This window comes from Oncorhynchus kisutch, linkage group LG25, assembly GCF_002021735.2.
Source record: "Oncorhynchus kisutch isolate 150728-3 linkage group LG25, Okis_V2, whole genome shotgun sequence".
Classification (NCBI taxonomy): domain Eukaryota; kingdom Metazoa; phylum Chordata; class Actinopteri; order Salmoniformes; family Salmonidae; genus Oncorhynchus; species Oncorhynchus kisutch.
Genome location: NC_034198.2, coordinates 43,561,270 through 43,582,491, shown reverse-complemented (window position 1 = coordinate 43,582,491; position 21,222 = coordinate 43,561,270). Strand labels below are relative to the sequence as shown.

At 44.7% G+C, this 21,222-nt stretch overlaps 1 protein-coding gene across 1 annotated transcript in view; it reads right to left on the bottom strand.

Annotated features, from left to right (window-relative positions):
* LOC109885876 (AT-rich interactive domain-containing protein 4B) overlaps positions 1 to 21,222 on the bottom strand; it is a 239,422-nt gene that overhangs the window by 112,270 nt on the left and 105,930 nt on the right. The window contains exons 10-15 of the mRNA XM_031804853.1: positions 20,967 to 21,043; positions 18,224 to 18,378; positions 16,453 to 16,525; positions 13,166 to 13,260; positions 12,423 to 12,520; positions 1,097 to 1,328 (exon numbers count right to left, since the gene is read on the bottom strand). Coding sequence (XP_031660713.1) covers positions 1,097 to 1,328; positions 12,423 to 12,520; positions 13,166 to 13,260; positions 16,453 to 16,525; positions 18,224 to 18,378; positions 20,967 to 21,043 — 730 coding nt within the window. The remainder of the gene's footprint in view (positions 1 to 1,096; positions 1,329 to 12,422; positions 12,521 to 13,165; positions 13,261 to 16,452; positions 16,526 to 18,223; positions 18,379 to 20,966; positions 21,044 to 21,222) is intronic.

Genomic DNA, 21,222 nt, shown 5'->3' with positions numbered 1-21,222 from the left:
TGCTGCAGAAATGTTTTGGTACCCTTCCCCAGATCTATGCAAACAGAATCCTGTCTCGGTGCTCTACGGACAATTCCTTCGACCTCATGGCTTGGTTTCTGCTCTGACATGCACTGACTACTGTGAGACCTTTAAATAGACAGGAGTGTGCCTTTCCAAATCATGTCCAATCAATTGAATTAACCACAGGTGGACTCCAATCAAGTTGTAGAAACATCTCAAGGATGATCAATGGAAACAGGATGCACCTGAGCTCAATTTCGAGTCTCATAGCAAAGGGTTTGAATACGTATGTAAATAAGGTATCCGTTTTTTATTTTAAATACATTTGGTAAAATTTCTAAAGCCATGTTTTTGCTTTGTCATTATGGGGTATTGTGTGTAGATTGATGAGGATTTTTATTTATTTAATCAATTTTAGAATAAGGCTGTAAAGCAACAAAATGTAGAACAAGTCAAGGGGACTGAATACTTTCCAAAGGCACTGTATATATACAATCCATGTCTCAATTGTCCCAAGACTTTAAAATCCTTCTTTAACCTGACTCCTCCCCTTCATCTATACGGATTGATGTTGATTTAACAAGTGACATCAAGGGATCATAGATTTCACCTGGATTTACCTGGTCAGTATGTCAAAAGAGCAGGTATTCCTAATGTTTGGTGCACTCAGTGTATAGCCAATTTTATAAAATGTGAAAAATCTCTATTCTTTAGAAATTTCTGTGTAACTGTTAATTTCTGATAATAAACAAAAACTAAAATAAATGATCTACTTCACTTGCTTTGTAAACACTTGTTTACTTTTTATTTTATCTTTATTTATTAAGGCCAGTTCTTATTAACAATGACAGCTAATCCTGGCCAAACCTGGACGTCATTGGGCCAATTGTGCGATGCCCTATGGGACTCCCAATCACGGGCAGTTGTGACACAGCCTGGAATCGAACCAGGGTCTGTAGTAACACCACTAGCACTGAGATGCAGTGCCTTAGACTGCTGCGTCACTCAGGAGTTTCCCATTCCAAAAAAACAACCTTTGAATTGATTTGAGACAGAGAGACAGAGAGAGTGAGAGCGTGAGAGAGACAGAGACCTTGTAGATGTCAGGCTGAGCGCTGCTGGTCTCTGAGCTCGCTGAGGACTTCTCAGATACATTCTGCTTCTGTTCCTCTCCACAGCTGGAGGAGGCTACAGGGGGGATGGAAGTGGCTCCCCCTGACCATGCCTCCCCACTCTCCCCCTCCGCCTTGGGCTGCTTCAGGGGTAGGTCCATACGGAAAGTGATGACGCAGGAGGTGCAGTATTCCTCAAACCCATACAGGTACCTGAGAAGGAACCCAACACATCAAGAACCACAAATAAGGTGACAACACTGACTCCAATACCGCCTGGAGTTATTGGATTCCTTGATAAAGAGGAGCAAAACAATACCTTATCAAATAACTTCAATCTGCCTCTACTGCAGAAAGCCTTTGTTGAACTGAAATTGGTACTTAATGCAGGTAAAACCAAGTTACGTTCCAGATTACGTAAAAGGTGATGATTTATGTGGATGGTGCCCTCATTGATCCTATAAATATCTGGACATCTGGATTGATGAAAAGATACTTTCAAAAAGCATATGGATGAGTGAAGAAATGAAGAATTCCAATAGTGTTCTATAGTAAACATCTGTCAACATTCATTCTGATTACTGACTATGTCCTCTATATGACGATGGCAATGTTGTTTATATAAATTAGTGTTCTATAGTAAACATCTGTCAACATTCATTCTGATTACTGACTATGTCCTCTATATGACGATGGCAATGTTGTTTATATAAATTAGTGTTCTATAGTAAACATCTGTCAACATTCATTCTGATTACTGACTATGTCCTCTATATGACGATGGCAATGTTGTTTATATAAATTCAGCAGCAACTGTTTTGAAGCCATTGGGACAGACGATGGCGCATTGCAATTTATAACGGGTGGTAGGTTCAGTACACATCAAGCATGTAGTTGATTATTGGTGTTTATTATGTTTGCTATGTCATCTTTATAAAAAAACAATTAGTCCTTTATTGACTTACCTGTATAACGTAATATATATTTATACACAGTTGAAGTCAGAAGTTTACATCCACCTTAGACAAATACATTTACATTCAGTTTTTCACAATTCCTGGCATTTAATCCTAGTAAAAATTCCCTGTTTAAGGTCAGGTAGGATCACCACTTTATTTTAAGAATGTGAAATGTCAAATAATAGTAGAGAGAATGATTTATTTAAACTTTTATTTCTTTCATCACATTCCCAGTGTGTCAGAAGTTTACATACACTCGATTAGTATTTGGTAGCATTGCCTTTAAATTGTTTAACTTGGGTCAATCGTTTCGGGTAGCCTTCCACCAGCTTCCCACAATAAGTTACATACATTTAGGGCACAATAAGTTACATACACTTAGGTTGGAGTCATTAAAACTAGTTTACATACACTTAGGTTGGAGTCATTAAAACTAGTTTACATTCACTTAGGTTGGAGTCATTAAAACTAGTTTACATCCACTTAGGTTGGAGTCATTAAAACTAGTTTACATACACTTAGGTTGGAGTCATTAAAACTAGTTTACATACACTTAGGTTGGAGTCATTAAAACTAGTTTACATACACTTAGGTTGGAGTCATTAAAACTTGCTTTTCAACCACTCCACAAATTACGTATAACAAACTATAGTTTTGGCAACTACTTTGTGCATGATACAAGTAATTTTTCCAACAATTGTTACATACAGATTATTTCACTGTATCACAATTCCAGTGGGTCAGACGTTTACATACACTAAGTTGACTGTGCCTTTAAACAGCTTGGAAAATTCTAGAAAATTATGTCATGGCTTTAGAAGCTTCTGATGGGCTAATTGACATCATTTGAGTCAATTGGAGGTGTACCTGTGGATGTATTTCAAGGCCTACCTTCAAACTCAGTACCTATTTGCTTGACATCTTGGGAAAATCAAAATAAATCAGCTAAGACCTCAGAAAAAAAATTGTAGGCCTCCACAAGTCTGGTTCATCCTTGGGAGCAATTTCCAAACGCCTGAAGGTACTACGTTCATCTGTACAAACAATAGTACGCAAGTATAAACACCATGGGACCATGCAGCCGACATACCGCTCAGGAAGGAAACGCGTTCTGTCTCCTAGAGATGAACCTACTTTGGTGCGAAAAATGCAAATCAAACCCAGAACAACAGCAAAAGATCTTGTGAAGATGCTGGAGGAAACAGGTACAAAAGTATCTATATTCACAGTAAAACTAATCCTATATCGACATAACCTGAAAGGCCTCTCAGCAAGGAAGAAGCCACTGCTCCAAAACCGCAATAGAAAAGCCAGGCTGAGGTTTGCAACTTCACATGGGGACAAAGATTGTAGAAATGTCCTCTGGTCTGATGAAACAAAAATAGAACTGTTTGGCCATAATGACCATTGTTATGTTTGGAGGAAAAAGGGGAGGCTTGCAAGCTGAAGAACACTATCCCAACTGTGAAGCACGGGGGTGGCAGCATCATGGTGTGGGGGTGCTTTGCTGCAGGAGGGACTGGTACACTTCACAAAATCGAGGGATTCATGAGGATGGAAAATTATGTGGACATATTGAAGCAACATCTCAAGACATCAGTCAGGAAGTTAAAGCTTGGTCACAAATGGGTCTTCCAAATGGACAATGACCCCAAGCAAAGTTGTGGCAAAATGGCTTAAGGACAACAAAGTCAAGGTATTGGAGTGGCCATTTTAAAGCCCTGACCTCAATCCCAGAGAAGATTTGTGGGTGCGAGCAAGAAGGCCTACAAACCTGACTCAGTTACACCAGCTCTGTCAGGAGGAATGGGCCAAAATTCACCCAACATATTGTGGGAAGCTTGTGGAAGGCTACCTGAAATGTTTGACCCAAGTTAAACAATTTAAAGCAATGCTACCAAATACTAATTGAGTGTGTAAACTTCTGACCCACTGGGAATGTGATGAAAGAAATAAAAGCTGAAATAATCATTCTCTCTACTATTATTCTGACATTTCACATTCTTAAAATAAAGTGGTGATCCTAAGACAGGGAGTTTAAATGTATTTGGTGAAGGTGTATGTAAACTTCCGACTTCAACTGTACATAAGTACTCAGACCCTTTGATGTGAGACTCACAATTGAGCTCAGGTGCATCTTGTTTCCATTGATCATCCTTGAGATGTTTCCACAACACCTGTGGTAAATTAAATTGATTGGACGTGATTTGGGGAGGCACACACCTGTCTTTTCAAGGTCCCACAGTTGACAGCTCAGACTTCAAATCAAATCAAATGTATTTGTCACATACACATGGTTAGCAGATGTTAATGCGAGTGTAGCGAAATGCTTGTGCTTCTAGTTCCGACAATGCAGTAATAACGAACAAGTAATCTAACTAACAATTCCCAAAAAAACTACTGTCTTATACACAGTGTAAGGGGATAAAGAATATGTACATAAGGATATATGAATGAGTGATGGTACAGAGCAGCATAGGCAAGATACAGTAGATGATATCGAGTACAGTATATAAAGTGGCATAGTTAAAGTGGCTAGTGATACATGTATTACATAAGGATGCAGTCGATGATATAGAGTACAGTATCTACGTATGCATATGAGATGAATAATGTAGGGTAAGTAACATTATATAAGGTAGCATTGTTTAAAGTGGCTAGTGATATATTTACATCATTTCCCATCAATTCCCATGATTAAAGTGGCTGGAGTAGAGTCAGTGGCATTGACAGTGTGTTGGCAGTAGCCACTCAATGTTAGTGGTGGCTGTTTAACAGTCTGATGGCCTTGAGATAGAAGCTGTTTTTCAGTCTCTCGGTCCCAGCTTTGATGCACCTGTACTGACCTCGCCTTCTGGATGACAGCGGGGTGAACAGGCAGTGGCTCGGGTGGTTGATGTCCTTGATGATCTTTATGGCCTTCCTGTAGCATCAGGTGGTGTAGGTGTCCTGGAGGGCAGGTAGTTTGCCCCCGGTGATGCGTTGTGCAGACCTCACTACCCTCTGGAGAGCCTTACGGTTGAGGGCGGTGCAGTTGCCATACCAGGCGGTGATACAGCCCGCCAGGATGCTCTCGATTGTGCATCTGTAGAAGTTTGTGAGTGCTTTTGGTGACAAGCCGAATTTCTTCAGCCTCCTGAGGTTGAAGAGGCGCTGCTGCGCCTTCCTCACGATGCTGTCTGTGTGAGTGGACCAATTCAGTTTGTCTGTGATGTGTATGCCGAGGAACTTAAAACTTGCTACCCTCTCCACTACTGTTCCATCGACGTGGATGGGGGGGGTGTTCCCTCTGCTGTTTCCTGAAGTCCACAATCATCTCCTTAGTTTTGTTGACGTTGAGTATGAGGTTATTTTCCTGACACCACACTCCGAGGGCCCTCACCTCCTCCCTGTAGGCCGTCTCGTCGTTGTTGGTAATCAAGCCTACCACTGTTGTGTCGTCCGCAAACTTGATGATTGAGTTGGAGGCGTGCGTGGCCACGCAGTCGTGGGTGAACAGGGAGTACAGGAGAGGGCTCAGAACGCACCCTTGTGGGGCCCCAGTGTTGAGGATCAGCGGGGAGGAGATGTTGTTGCCTACCCTCACCACCTGGGGGCGGCCCGTCAGGAAGTCCAGTACCCAGTTGCACAGGGCGGGGTCGAGACCCAGGGTCTCGAGCTTGATGACGAGCTTGGAGGGTACTATGGTGTTGAATGCCGAGCTGTAGTCGATGAACAGCATTCTCACATAGGTATTCCTCTTGTCCAGATGGGTTAGGGCAGTGTGCAGTGTGGTTGAGATTGCATCGTCTGTGGACCTATTTGGGCGGTAAACAAATTGGAGTGGGTCAAGGGTGTCAGGTAGGGTGGAGGTGATATGGTCCTTGACTAGTCTCTCAAAGCACTTCATGATGACGGATGTGAGTGCTACGGGGCGGTAGTCGTTTAGCTCAGTTACCTTAGCTTTCTTGGGAACAGGAACAATGGTGGCCCTCTTGAAGCATGTGGGAACAGCAGACTGGTATAGGGATTGGTTGAATATGTCCGTAAACACACCGGCCAGCTGGTCTGCGCATGCTCTGAGGGCGCGGCTGGGGATGCCGTCTGGGCCTGCAGCCTTGCGAGGGTTAACACGTTTAAATGTCTTACTCACTTCGGCTGCATTGAAGGAGAGACCGCATGTTTTCGTTGCAGGCCGTGTCAGTGGCACTGTATTGTCCTCAAAGCGGGCAAAAAAGTTGTTTAGTCTGCCTGGGAGCAAGACATCCTGGTCCGTGACTGGGCTGGGTTTCTTCCTGTAGTCCGTGAATGACTGTAGACCCTGCCACATGCCTCTTGTGTCTGAGCCGTTGAATTGAGATTCTACTTTGTCTCTGTACTGGCGCTTAGCTTGTTTGATAGCCTTGCGGAGGGAATAGCTGCACTGTTTGTATTCAGTCATGTTACCAGACACCTTGCCCTGATTAAAAGCAGTGGTTCGCGCCTTCAGTTCCACACGAATGCTGCCATCAATCCACGGTTTCTGGTTGGGGAATGTTTTAATCGTTGCTATGGGAACGACATCTTCAACGCACGTTCTAATGAACTCGCACACCGAATCAGTGTATTCGTCAATGTTGTTGGCTGACGCAATACGAAACATCTCCCAGTCCACGTGATGGAAGCAGTCTTGGAGTGTGGAGTCAGCTTGGTCGGACCAGCGTTGGACAGACCTCAGCGTGGGAGCTTCTTGTTTTAGTTTCTGTCTGTAGGCAGGGATCAACAAAATGGAGTCGTGGTCAGCTTTTCCAAAAGGGGGGCGGGGCAGGGCCTTATATGCGTCGCGGAAGTTAGAGTAACAATGATCCAGGGTCTTTCCACCCCTGGTTGCGCAATCGATATGCTGATAAAATTTAGGGAGTCTTGTTTTCAGATTAGCCTTGTTAAAATCCCCAGCTACAATGAATGCAGCCTCCGAATAAATCGTTTCCAGTTTGCAGAGAGTTAAATAAAGTTCGTTCAGAGCCATCGATGTGTCTGCTTGGGGGGGGATATATACGGCTGTGATTATAATCGAAGAGAATTCTCTTGGTAGATAATGCGGTCTACATTTGATTGTGAGGAATTCTAAATCAGGTGAACAGAAGGATTTGAGTTCATGTATGTTTCTTTCATCACACCATGTCACGTTGGCCATAAGGCATACGCCCCCGCCCCTCTTCTTACCAGAAAGATGTTCGTTTCTGTCCGCGCGATGCGTGGAGAAACCCGCTGGCTGCACCGCTTCGGATTGCGTCTCTCCAGTGAGCCACGTTTCCGTGAAGCAGAGAACGTTACAGTCTCTGATGTCCCTCTGGAATGCTACCATTGCTCGGATTTCATCAACCTTGTTGTCAAGAGACTGGACATTGGCAAGAAGAATGCTAGGGAGTGGTGCACGATGTGCCCGTCTCCGGAGTCTGACCAGAAGACCGCTTCGTTTCCCTCTTTTTCTGAGTCGTTTTTTTGGGTCGCTGCATGGGAACCATCCAGTGGCACTGGTTGTAAGGCAGAACACAGGATCCGCATCGCGAAAAACATATTCTTGGTCGTACTGGTGGTGAGTTGACGCTGATCTTATATTCAGTAGTTCTTCTCGGCTGTATGTGATGAAACCTAAGATGACCTGGGGTACTAGTGTAAGAAATAACACGTAAAAAAAACAAAAAACTGCATAGTTTCCTAGGAACGCGAAGCGAGGCGGCCATCTCTTTGCAGTGATATCATGAACATTCTATTCAAATGGATACTTGCATAGTGGAGTCTTTTGTTAACTAATACATGTAGCTAGCTAGCTAGCTTGGCAAACAACTAACGATAATGGATACTTGTATTAGTTAACAAAAGACTCCACTATGCATGTAGCTAGCTAGCTTGGCAAACAACTAACGATAATGGATACTTGCATAGTGGAGTCTTTTGTTAACTAATACATGTAGCTAGCTAGCTTGGCAAACAACTAACGATAATCCCAACTCATGACGTTCATATACTGCATGAATCTGTGATCTATGAATCTGCAGGTGACCAAACAACCAGATTCAAATGTAAACTATTTAACATTCGGCTATAACTAGCAAAAGAAAATGGCTCAAATGCAAATAATATTTTATATAATACTTTTATTTCTTACTTTTTTTTGGTATTTACTTAAAACTTCATTGTTGGGGCACCAAATATTCAACATTTATTTTTTTATTTCACCTTTATTATTTAACCAGGTGGTTCACTTGGTAAACCATTTTAGATTTTTATTTCACCTTTATTTAACAAAGTAGGCCAGTTAAGAACAAGTTCTCATTTACAACTGCGACCTGGCCAAGATAAAGCAAAGCAGTGCGACAAAAACAACAACACAGAGTGACACATGGAATAAACAATTGTGTGCAAATGTAGAATAGTAGGAGGTAAGGCCATAGAGGTGAAATAATTTAGCATTAACACTGGAGTGATAGACGCGCAGATGGTAGCCAGCAGCATACCACCCTGCATACCACTGCTGACTTGCTTCCTGGTCAGTTCCTGGATGGGAGACCAGATGCTCCTGGAAGTGGTGTTGGAGGGCCAGTAGGAGGCACTCTTTCTTCTGGTCTAAAAAAAAATCCCAATGCCCCAGTGGTTGGGGACACTGCCCTGTGTAGGGTGACGTCTTTCGGATGGGACGTTAAATGGGTGTCCTGCTTCTCTGAGGTCATTAAAGATCCCATGGCAGTAATCGTAAGAGTAGGGGTGTTAACCCCGGTGTCCTGGCAAAATTCCCAATCTGGCCCTCAACCATCACGGTCACCTAATAATCCCCAGTTTACAATTGGCTCATTCATCCCCCTCCTCTCCCCTGTAACTATTCTCCAGGTTGTTGCTGCAAATGAGAACGTGTTCTCAGTCAACTTACCTGGTAAAATAACAGATGACCTGGAGCCAGTGGGTTTGGCGACGAATATGTAGCGAGGGCCAGCCAACGAGAGCGTACAGGTTGCAGTGGTAGATAGTATATGGGGCTTTGGTAACAAAACGGATGGCAATAAGAAAGACATCTAATTTGCTGAGTAGAGTGTTGGAGGCTACTTTGTAAATGACATCGCCGAAGTCGGCAGGATAGTCAGTTTACGAGGGTATGTTTGGTAGCATGAGGGAAGGAGGCTTTGTTGCGAAACAGAAAGCCGATTCTAGATTTAATTTTGGATTAGAGATGCTTAATGAGAGTCTGGAAGGAGAGTACAGTCTAACCAGACACCTAGGTATTTGTAGTTGTCCACATATTCTAAGTCAGAACCGTCCAGAGTAGTAATGCTGGATGGGCGGGCAGGTGTGGGCAGCGATTGGTTGAAGAGCATGCGTTTAGTTTTACTAGCATTTAAAAGCAGTTGGAGGTCACGGAAGGAGTGGTGTATGGCATTGAAGCTCGTTTGGAGAGTTGTTAACAGTGTCCAAAGAAGGGCCAGAAGTATACAGAATGGTGTCGTCTACATAGAGGTGGATCAGAGAATCACCAGCAGCAAGAGCGACATCATTGATATTTACAGAGAAAAGAGTCGGCCCGAGAATTGAATTGAACCCTGTGGCACCCCCATAGGGGAGACTGCCAGAGGTCTGGACAACAGGCCCTCTGATTTGACACACTGAAATCTGAGAAGTAGTTGGTGAACCAGGTGAGGCAATCATTTGAGAAACCAAGGCTACTGAGTCTGCCGATAAGAATGCAGTGATTGAAAGAGTCGAAAGCCTTGGCCAGGTCGATGAAGACTGCTGCACAGTCCAGTCTTTTATCGATGGTGGTTATGATATTGTTTAGGACCTCGAGCGTGGCTAAGGTGCACCCGTGACCAGCTCGGAAACCAGATTGCACAGTGGAGAAGGTACGGGTGGATTCTAAATGGTCGGTGATCTGTTTGTTAACTTGGCTTTCGAAAAATTTTGAAAGGCAGGGTAGGATAGATATAGGTCTATAACAGTTTGGGTATAGAGTGTCTCCCCTTTGAAGAGGGGGATGACCGCTTCCGCTTTCCAATCTTTGGGGATCTCAGACGATACGAAAGAGAGGTTGAACAGGCTAGTAATAGGGGTTGCAACAATTTCGGTGGATCATTTTAGAAAGAGAGGGTCCAGATTGTCTAGCCCAGCTGATTTGTAGAGATCCAGATTTTGCCGCTCCTTCAGAACATCAGCTGTCTGGATTTGGGTGAAGGAGAAATGGGGAGGCTTGGGCAAGTTGCTGCAGGGGGTGCAGAGATGTAGGCCGGGGTAGAGGTAGCCAGGTGGAAAGCATGGCCAGCCGTAGAAAAATGCTTGTTGAAATTATCGAATATCGTAGATTTATTGCTGTGACAGTGTTTCCTAGCCTCAGTGCAGTGGGCAGTTGGGAGGAGGTGCTATTATTCTCCATGGACTTTACAGTGTACCAGAACTTTTTGGAATTAGTGCTACAGGATGCACATTTCTGTTTGAAAAAGCTAGTCTTAGCTTTCCTAACTGACTGTGTATATTGGTTCCTGACTTCCCTGAAAAGTTGCATGTGACAAATAACTTTTGATTTGATTTGAAATGTTACTACACCGACCACACATCTAAAGTTAGCGAGCTAGCTAACAGTACACTTAGCGAGCCAGCTAACGTTCGCGAGCTAGCTAACAGTACACTTAGCGGGCCAGCTAACGTTCGCGAGCTAGCTAACAGTACACTTAGCGAGCCAGCTAACGTTCGCGAGCTAGCTAACAGTACACTTAGCGAGCCAGCTAACGTTCGCGAGCTAGCTAACAGTACACTTAGCAAGCCAGCTAACGTTCGCGAGCTAGCTAACAGTACACTTTAACTTGAAATGAAAATGACTGACTAAATTAGAAACGTGTAATATCTGAAAATGTAGCTACAGTAGCTAGACTACCTGTATACAGGTATACAGCTGGACGCTTCTCCCTCTCTGTCACGGATGCCTTCAACCTGTCTGTCAAGCGGGCTTCAACCTGTCTGTCAAGCGGGCTTCAACCTGTCTGTCAAGCGGGCTTCAACCTGTCTGTCAAGCGGGCTTCAACCTGTCTGTCAAGCGGGCTTCAACCTGTCTGTGAAGCGGGATTCCGGGACAAGAAATAGCGGTCTTAGCTGTTAAAAGCTAATGAATCCACGTAAAAACAAGTTCAGTATTTATATTTAACGAATATTGACTATGTTTTATACAAAAATAACAAACCAAGTGTTTCCAGCATACAGTGTTCAGCTGGCAACTCTGATGACGTCACTCCACAATTAGAGCCTTGCCAGTTGATTCTGTCTATAGAAGGTCCCACAGTTGACAGTGCATGTCAGAGCAAAAACCAAGCCATGAGGTTGTAGGAATTGTCCGTAGAGGTCTGAGACAGGATTGTGTCGAGGCACAAGTCTGGGAAAGGGTACCAAAACAAATCTGCATTGAAGGTCCACAAGAACACAGTGGACTCCATTTTTAAATGGAAGAAGTTTATAACCTCTTCCAAGAGCTGGCCTCCCAGCCAAACTGAGCAATCGGGAAAGAAGGGCCTTAGTCAGGGAGGTGACCAAGAACCCAATCGTCCCTCTGACAGAGCTCCAGAGCTCCCAATCCAATTCTGACAGAGTGTGCAAAGCTGTCATCAAGGCAAAGGGTGGCTACTTTGAAGAATCTCAAATATAAAATATATTTTGATTTGTTTAACTCTTTTTTGGTTACTACATGATTCCATATACAGTGGGGCATATTTATTTTTATTTTTTATTTTATTTTACCTTTATTTAACTAGGCAAGTCAGTTAAGAACAAATTCTTATTTTCAATGACGGCCTAGGAACAGTGGGTTAACTGCCTGTTCAGGGGCAGAACGACAGATTTGTACCTTGTCAGCACGGGGGCTTGAACTTGCAACCTTCCGGTTACTAGTCCAATGCTCTAACCACTAGGCTACCCTGCCGCCCAATAAAGGATTTACAAAGACAACCTGTCAAACATCAACAAACACCACAACAACAACACAATGCCTGATGTGTACTGAACCTACCATCCATAATAAAGTGTAAACCGCTATGATAAACTGTGTTCCAATGGTTTCAATAGTGGCAGCTACATTTATTATAGTCAATAACCGTTGAAAAAGGTGCAGTGCCATTATCCTCATAAGGCGAAGTATTGAAAATTATTATTGTTAAAATCTCTTTCTCTTAGTCATTGGTGATAATGATATAATATTTTTTGAGCATACACTATAGCTCAGTATTTGGTATTAGTTATTTTACACAGTCTTTTTAATACAACTTTGTCAAGTGTGTCAATAATTTCGGACCCCCCCCCCCCCCCCAAATACGCAGCTGTAATATGAAGAGCACAGGGCTGGTGTGGCAATACGTACTTGCGGTAAGCACATTTGACGTTGTAGCCGGCGGCAGAGTTAAGCACAGGGATTCCCAGAGCCTGGTAGACAGTCTTCCATACGGATCCACTCTCAATCTGCTCAGGACACGAGAGAACAAGGCACAGAGAAATAGAGGCATTACAGATTCCAATATGCCAATATGTCACAAAAGGCTGGTGAACTCTACAAAATGGTAATAGAGCTGTATTATGATCAGTGGAGCTGGCTGCTTATGATCAGTGGAGCTGGCTGCTTATGATCAGTGGAGCTGGGCAATTATGATCAGTGGAGCTGGGCACTTATGATCAGTGGAGCTGGGCACTTATGATCAGTGGAGCTGGGCACTTGTGATCAGTGGAGCTGGGTGTTTATGATCAGTGGAGCTGGGCGATTATGATCAGTGGAGCTGGGCGAATATGATCTGTGGAGCTGGGCGAATATGATCTGTGGAGCTGGGTGCTTATGATCAGTGGAGCTGGGTGATTATGATCAGTGGAGCTGGGCAATTATGATCAGTGGAGCTGGGCAATTATGATCAGTGGAGCTGGGCAATTATGATCAGTGGAGCTGGGCAATTATGATCAGTGTAGCTGGGCGATTATGATCAGTGTAGCTGGGCGATTATGATCAGTGGAGCTGGGCGATTATGATCAGTGGAGCTGGGCGATTATGATCAGTGTAGCTGGGCGATTATGATCAGTGGAGCTGGGCGATTATGATCAGTGGAGCTGGATACATACATCATGGAAACCTCCAAGTTTCTGCACCAGTCTGTAGAGCTTGAAGAGGTCCAGGTTCCTGTAGCCCAGCACTGGTTTCTTGTTGATGGGGGTTCCTACAGGAGGATAAATAACACAATGGTTAGATGAAAACAGGTTCAGAAGTAGAACACACACATCTAGCTACTTTCAGGTGCAAGGCACAAAGTTTTGTTCAAAACGTTTCACTCAAACTAGTGTTGTCGCTATACCAGAATGTTGACTTCGATACCAATAATACAATACTAGATGCCTAAACGATACTCAATTCTAAAACGATCCTCATTTTCTTTCCTCTCGCTTGCTTCTCAAGTGGATTATGCTGTCAGCTGCATGAGCAAGTAGCCTGGAGAGCTTACTACTGTCCCCTAAAGAAGACAAGTGGCCTGGCTAGCTTACTACTGTCCCCTAAAGAAGACAAGTGGCCTGGCTAGCTTACTACTGTCCCCTAAAGAAGACAAGTAGCCTGGTTAGCTTACTACTGTCCCCTAAAGAAGACAAGTAGCCAGGTTAGCTTACTACTGTCCCCTAAATAAGACAAGTGGCCTGGCTAGCTTACTACTGCCCCCTAAAGAAGACAAGTAGCCTGGCTAGCTGACTACTGCCCCCTAAAAAAGACAAGTAGCCAGGCTAGCTGACTACTGCCCCCTAAAGAAGACAAGTAGCCTGGCTAGCTGATTACTGCCCCCTAAAGAAGACAAGTAGCCTGGCTAGCTGACTACTGCCCCCTAAAGAAGACAAGTAGCCTGGCTAGCTTACTACTGCCCCCTTGAGAAGACAAGTAGCCTGGCTAGCTTACTACTGCCCCCTAGAGAAGACAGGTTGACAGGCTAGCTTACTACTGCCCCTAAAGAAGACAGTAGCCTGGCTAGCTTACTACTGTCCCCTAAAGAAGACAAGTAGCCTGGCTAGCTTACTACTGCCCCCTTGAGAAGACAAGTAGCCTGGCTAGCTTACTACTGCCCCCTAAAGACAAGTAGCCTGTCTAGCTTACTACTGCCCCCTTGAGAAGACAAGTAGCCAGGCTAGCTTACTACTGTCCCCTAAAGAATACAAGTAGCCAGGCTAGCTTCCTACTGTCCCCTAAAGAAGACAAGTAGCCAGGCTAGCTTCCTACTGTCCCCTAAAGAAGACAAGTAGCCAGGCTAGCTTCCTACTGTCCCCTAAAGAAGACAAGTAGCCAGGCTAGCTTACTACTGTCCCCTGAAGACAAGTAGCCAGGCTAGCTTACTACTGTCCCCTAAAGAAGACAAGTGGCCTGGCTAGCTTACTACTGCCCCCTAAAGAAGACAAGTAGTCTGGCTAGCTTACTACTGTCCCCTAAAGAAGACAGGTTGACAGGCTAGCTTACTACTGCCCCCTAAAGAAGACAAGTAGCCTGGCTAGCTTACTACTGCCCCCTCGAGAAGACAAGTAGCCTGGCTAGCTTACTACTGCCCCCTAAAGAAGACAAGTAGCCTGCTAGCTTACTACTGCCCCCTTGAGAAGACAAGTATCCTGGCTAGCTTACTACTGCCCCCTAAAGAAGACAAGTAGCCTGGCTAGCTTACTACTGCCCCCTAAAGAAGACAAGTAGCCTGGCTAGCTTACTACTACCCCCTTGAGAAGACAAGTAGCCTGTCTAGCTTACTACTGCCCCCTTGAGAAGACAAGTAGCCTGGCTAGCTTACTACTGTCCCCTAAAGAAGACAAGTAGCCTGGCTAGCTTACTACTGCCCCCTTGAGAAGACAAGTAGTCTGGCTAGCTTACTACTGCCCCCTAAAGAAGACAGGTTGACAGGCTAGCTTACTACTGCCCCCAAGATAAGACAAGTAGTCTGGCTAGCTTACTACTGCCCCCTAAAGAAGACAGGTTGACAGGCTAGCTTACTACTGTCCCCTAAAGACGACAAGTAGCCTGGTCAGCTTACTACCGCCCCCTAAAGAAGACAGTAGCCAGGCTAGCTTACTACTGTCCCCTAAAGAAGACAAGTAGCCAGGCTAGCTTACTACTGTCCCCTAAAGAAGACAAGTAGCCAGGCTAGCTTACTACTGTCCCCTAAAGAAGACAAGTAGCCATGCTAGCTTACTACTGTCCCCTAAAGACGACAAGTAGCCAGGCTAGGTTACTACTGTCCCCTAAAGAAGACAAGTGGCCTGGCTAGCTTACTACTGTCCCCTAAAGAAGACAGGTTGACAGGCTAGCTTACTACTGCCCCCTAAAGAAGACAAGTAGCCTGTCTAGCTTACTACTGCCCCCTTGAGAAGACAAGTAGCCTGCTAGCTTACTACTGCCCCCTTGAGAAGACAGGTCGACAGGCTAGCTTACTACTGCCCCCAAGATAAGACAAGTAGCCTGGCTAGCTTACTACTGCCCCTAAAGAAGACAAGTAGCCTGGCTAGCTTACTACTGTCCCCGAAAGAAGACAAGTAGCCTGGCTAGCTTACGACTGCCCCCTAAAGAAGACAAGTAGCCTGCCTAGCTTACTACTGTCCCCTAAAGAAGACAAGTAGCCAGGCTAGCTTACTACTGTCCCCTAAAGAAGACAAGTAGCCAGGCTAGCTTACTACTGTCCCCTAAAGAAGACAAGTAGCCAGGCTAGCTTACTACTGTCCCCTAAAGAAGACAAGTGGCCTGGCTAGCTTACTACTGCCCCTAAAGAAGACAAGTAGCCTGGCTAGCTTACTACTGTCCCCGAAAGAAGACAAGTAGCCTGGCTAGCTTACTACTGTCCCCTAAAGAAGACTAGTAGCCAGGCTAGCTTACTACTGTCCCCTAAAGAAGACAAGTAGCCAGGCTAGCTTACTACTGTCCCCTAAAGAAGACAAGTAGCCAGGCTAGCTTACTACTGTCCCCTAAAGAAGACAAGTAGCCAGGCTAGCTTACTACTGTCCCCTAAAGAAGACAAGTGGCCTGGCTAGCTTACTACTGTCCCCTAAAGAAGACAAGTGGCCTGGCTAGCTTACTACTGTCCCCTAAAGAAGACAATTAGCCTGGCTAGCTTACTACCGCCCCCTAAATAAGACAAGTAGCCTGGCTAGCTTACTACTGCCCCCTTGAGAAGATTCAGACAAATTACTAGACTGACTCGATCCTCTCAATCCGTATATGACGTGAGACAGAAGTACTGAAAGTAACTAATTCTAATAGCTTACCATTTTTCATTTTCTAGTATCAAAAATACAATCCATGCAACACTAGCATTCAACTGTGTGGGAGGCAGTTCTCTGTCAGCCTAGGTGGGCGGATCAAACAGGAGTTGGGATTGATCTTAAGGAGCGTGTCTCACCTCTGTCCTCCATGAACTTGTATAGCTGCTGCAAGAAGTTCTCTCTCTCCTCAGGGAAGGGCTCCACTTCCTCCTGCACACAGGAACAGGAAATTACAACACACATGACATTGACTCCTATAATAACAATATTCATAATTTTGGGGGGGGGGGGCTTATATTGTCCTGTTATATTGTTCTTGTGTGAAATGGAAATTTGTTTTCTGCATATCCCAACTCCCCATGAGACACCCGCAGGGAGTAGGGTCACAGCCAGGGTCACCATATCCCAACTCCCCCTGAGACACCCGCAGGGAGTAGGGTCACAGCCAGGGTCACCATCTCAACTCCCCCTGAGACACCCGCAGGGAGTAGGGTCACAGCCAGGGTCACCATATCTCAACTCCCCCTGAGACACCCGCAGGGAGTAGGGTCACAGCCAAGGTGACCATATCCCAACTCCCCCTGAGACACCCGCAGGGAGCGGGGTCACAGCCAGGGTCACCATATCTCAACTCCCCCTGAGACACCCGCAGGGAGTAGGGTCACAGCCAGGGTCACCATATCTCAGCTCCCCCTGAGACACCCGCAGGGAGTAGGGTCACAGCCAAGGTGACCATATCCCAACTCCCCCTGAGACACCCGCAGGGAGTGGGGTTACAGCCAGGGTCACCATATCCAAACTCCCTCAGAGTGGGGTCACAGCCAAGGTCACCATATCCCAACTCCCCCTGAGACACCCGCAGGGAGTAGGGTCACAGCCAGGGTCACCGTTGTAGAGCGCCCCTGGAGCAATGAAGTGCCTTGCTCAAGGGCACAGCGACAGATTTTTCACCTTGTCGGCTCCGGTATTCGAACCAGCAACTTTACGTGACACGCTCTAACCTCGAGGTTACCTGCCACCCTGAAAGGGGTGTGTCACATTCATGCCCGGACAATTAAAATTCCTTCCAATATCATGTATATACTGTTTGAAAAGAAAGGGTCCGAGAATCGGATTTCATGCCCTCTTGTGCCTTACTCAGCCATGTCGTTAAACGTCCATGTCGTTTTTTTATTTATTTTTATTTCACCTTTATTTAACCAGGTAGGCTAGTTGAGAACACCTTTATTTAACCAGGTAGGCTAGTTGAGAACACCTTTATTTAACCAGGTAGGCTAGTTGAGAACAAGTTCTCATTTGCAACTGCGACCTGGCCAAGATAAAGCATAGCAGTGTGAACAGACAACAAAGAGTTACACATGGAGTAAACAATTAACAAGTCAATAACACAGTAGAAAAAAAAGAGAGTCTATATACATTGTGTACAAAAGGCATGAGGAGGTAGGCGAATAATTACAATTTTGCAGATTAACACTGGAGTGATAAATGATCAGATGGTCATGTACAGGTAGAGATATTGGTGTGCAAAAGAGTAGAAAAGTAAATAAATATAAACAGTATGGGGATGAGGTAGGTAAAATTAGGTGGGCTATTTACCGATAGACTATGTACAGCAGCAGCGATCGGTTAGCTGCTCAGATAGCAGATGTTTGAAGTCGGTAAGGGAGATAGTGTCCATGTCGTAAAGCGGCCATGTCGTAAAGCGGCCATGTCGAAGAGCGGCCATGTCGTAAAGCGACCATGTCGTAAAGCGACCATGTCTTTAAGCAGCAGAGGTCAATACAAACTGATGAGTTTCGGCGACAACCTTCGTCAGCGTGAATTATTAGCCAGCAGGATAAAGACTAAAGACTAAATAAAGACTAAAGACTAAATAAAGACTAGACTAAATAATATGACCATGAATACCTCCTCTTCATCGCTGGCGTCTTCCTCCTGTTCTTCCTCATCATCATCATCATCATCAGCATCTTCCTCACTGCTGGAACTCTCGTCCTTCACCTCTGTCCTCCAGGAGCTGGGCACTGCCGCCTGATGCACAAACTCCAGAGCCTCATCCAGCGCTGACACACACACACACACACACACACGGAAACACACACCGGACACACACACACAAACGGAAACACACAAAAGAAAACACACACCGGACACACACACCGGACACACACACACACACACAAACGGAAACACACCAGTCACACACAAACGGAAACACACACCGGACACACACACACACAAAAGAAAACACACACCGGACACACACACACACAAACGGAAACACACCAGTCACACACACACACACACACAAATGGAAACACACACACAAACGGAAACACACCAGTCACACACACACACACACACAAACGGAAACACACACCGGACACACACACACACAAACGGAAACACACCAGTCACACACACACCACATTGAGGGCTACTGACCTCCATAATACATAGGGTGCATTCAGAAAGTATTCAGACCCATTTCCTTTTTCCACATTTTGTTATGTTACAGCTCTATTCTAAAATGGATTCAATACCTTATTTACATAAATATTCAGACCCGTTGCTATGAGACTCGAAATTGTGGTCAGGTGCATCCTGTTTCCATTGATCATCCTTGAGCTGTTTCTACAACTTGATTGGAGTCCACCTGTGGTAAATTCAATTGATTGGACATGATTTGGAAAGGCACACACCTGTCTATATGAAGGTCTCACAGTAGTCAGTGCATGTCAGAACAAAAACCAAGCCATGAGGTCAAAGGAATTGTCTGTAGAGCTCCAAGACAGGATTGAGTCGAGGCACAGATCTGGGGAGGGTACCAATAAATGTCTTCAGTATTGAAGGTCCCCAAGAACACAGTGGCCTCCATCATTCTTAAATGGAAGAAGTTTGGAACCACCAAGACTCTTCCTAGAACTGTCCGCCCGGACAAACTGAGCAATCGGGGGAGAAGGGCTTTTGTCAGGGAGGTGACCAAGAACCTGATTGTCACTCTGACAGAGCTCCAGAGTTCCTCTGTGGAGATGGGAGAACTTTCCAGAAGGACAACCATCTCTGCAGCAGTCCATCAATCAGGTCTTAATGGTAGTTGGCAGACGGAAGCCACTCCTCAGTAAAAGGCACATGACAGCCCGCTTGCAGTTTGCTAAAAAAGTCCCTAAATGACTCTCAGATCATGAGAAACAAGATTATCTGGTCTGATGAAATGAAGATTGAACTCTTTGGCCTGAAGGCCAAGCGTCACGCCTGGAGGAATCCAGGCACCACTCATCACCTGGCCAACACCATCCCTACAGTGAAGCATGGTGTTGGCAGCATCATGCTGTGGGGATGTTTTTCAGCTGCAGGGACTGAGAGACTAGTTAGGATCGAGAGAAAGATGAACGGAGCAAAGTACAGAGAGATCCTTGATGAAAACCTGCTCCAGAGCACTAAGGACCTCAGACTGGGGCAAAGGTTCACCTTCCAAGAGGACAATGACCCTAAGCACACAACCAAGACAACGCAGGAGTGGCTTCGGGTCAAGTCTCTGAATGTCCTTGAGTGGCCCAGACGTGAACCCAATCTAACATCTCTGGAGACCTGAAAATAGTTGTACAGAGACGCTCCCCATTCAACCTGACAGAGCTTGAGAGAATGTGCAGAGAAGAATGGGAGAAACTCCCCAAATACAGGTGTGCCAAGCTTGTAGCGTCATACCCAAGAAGATATGAGGCTGTAATCACTGCCAAAGGTGCTTCAACAAAGTACTGAGTAAAGGGTCTGAATACTTGTGTAAATGACAGTTATTTTGCTTCATATATTATTATACATTTGCAAAAAATGTCATTATAGGGAATTGTGTTTTGATTGATGAGGGAAATAAACTATTGAATCCATTATAGAATAAGGCTGTAATGTAACACAATGTTGGAAAAGGTTGAGGGGTCTGAATACTTTCCCAATGCACCGTAAATCCCTCACAGATGATTACCTCCATGATACATATGTCCCTCACAGATTATTACCTCCATGATACATACATATGTCCCTTACCGATTATTACCTCCATGATGCATACATATGTCCCTCACAGATTACCTCCATGATACATACATATGTCCCTCACAGATTATTACCTCCATGATACATACATATGTCCCTCACAGATTATTACCTCCATGATACATATGTCCCTCACAGATTATTACCTCCATGATACATATGTCCCTCACAGATTATTACCTCCATGATACATATGTCCCTCAGAGATTATTACATACATATATCCCTCACAGATTATTACCTCCATGATACATATGTCCCTCACAGATTATTACCTCCATGATACATATGTCCCTCACAGATTATTACCTCCATGATACATATGTCCCTCAGAGATTATTACATACATATGTCCCTCACAGATTATTACCTCCATGATGCATACATATGTCCCTCACAGATTATTACCTCCATGATACATATGTCCCTCACATATTATTACCTCCATGATACATACATATGTCCCTCACAGATTATTACCTCCATGATACATACATATGTCCCTCACAGATTATTACCTCCATGATACATACATATGTCCCTCACAGATTAATACCTCCATGATACATATGCACACAGAGAGACAGTGATATCTCACCTGGTTTGAGCCCTGCGTCAGCATTAGGAGGGGAGTCTGTGTCCATCACCCTCACGTCCTTCCTCAGCACTGTGTTACTGAAAGAAAGACACAACTTCAGTCAAAATCAACAACACAAACTAAAAGTGTCAAATGTAACCGTTTGCCCAGAGAACTAAGGACTCTGAACAGCTAGAGGGGGGTTGAGAATAAGGATAATGGGAACAAACAGACATGTTTAATATGCAGATGAAGACTAGAGATATGACTTAATAAT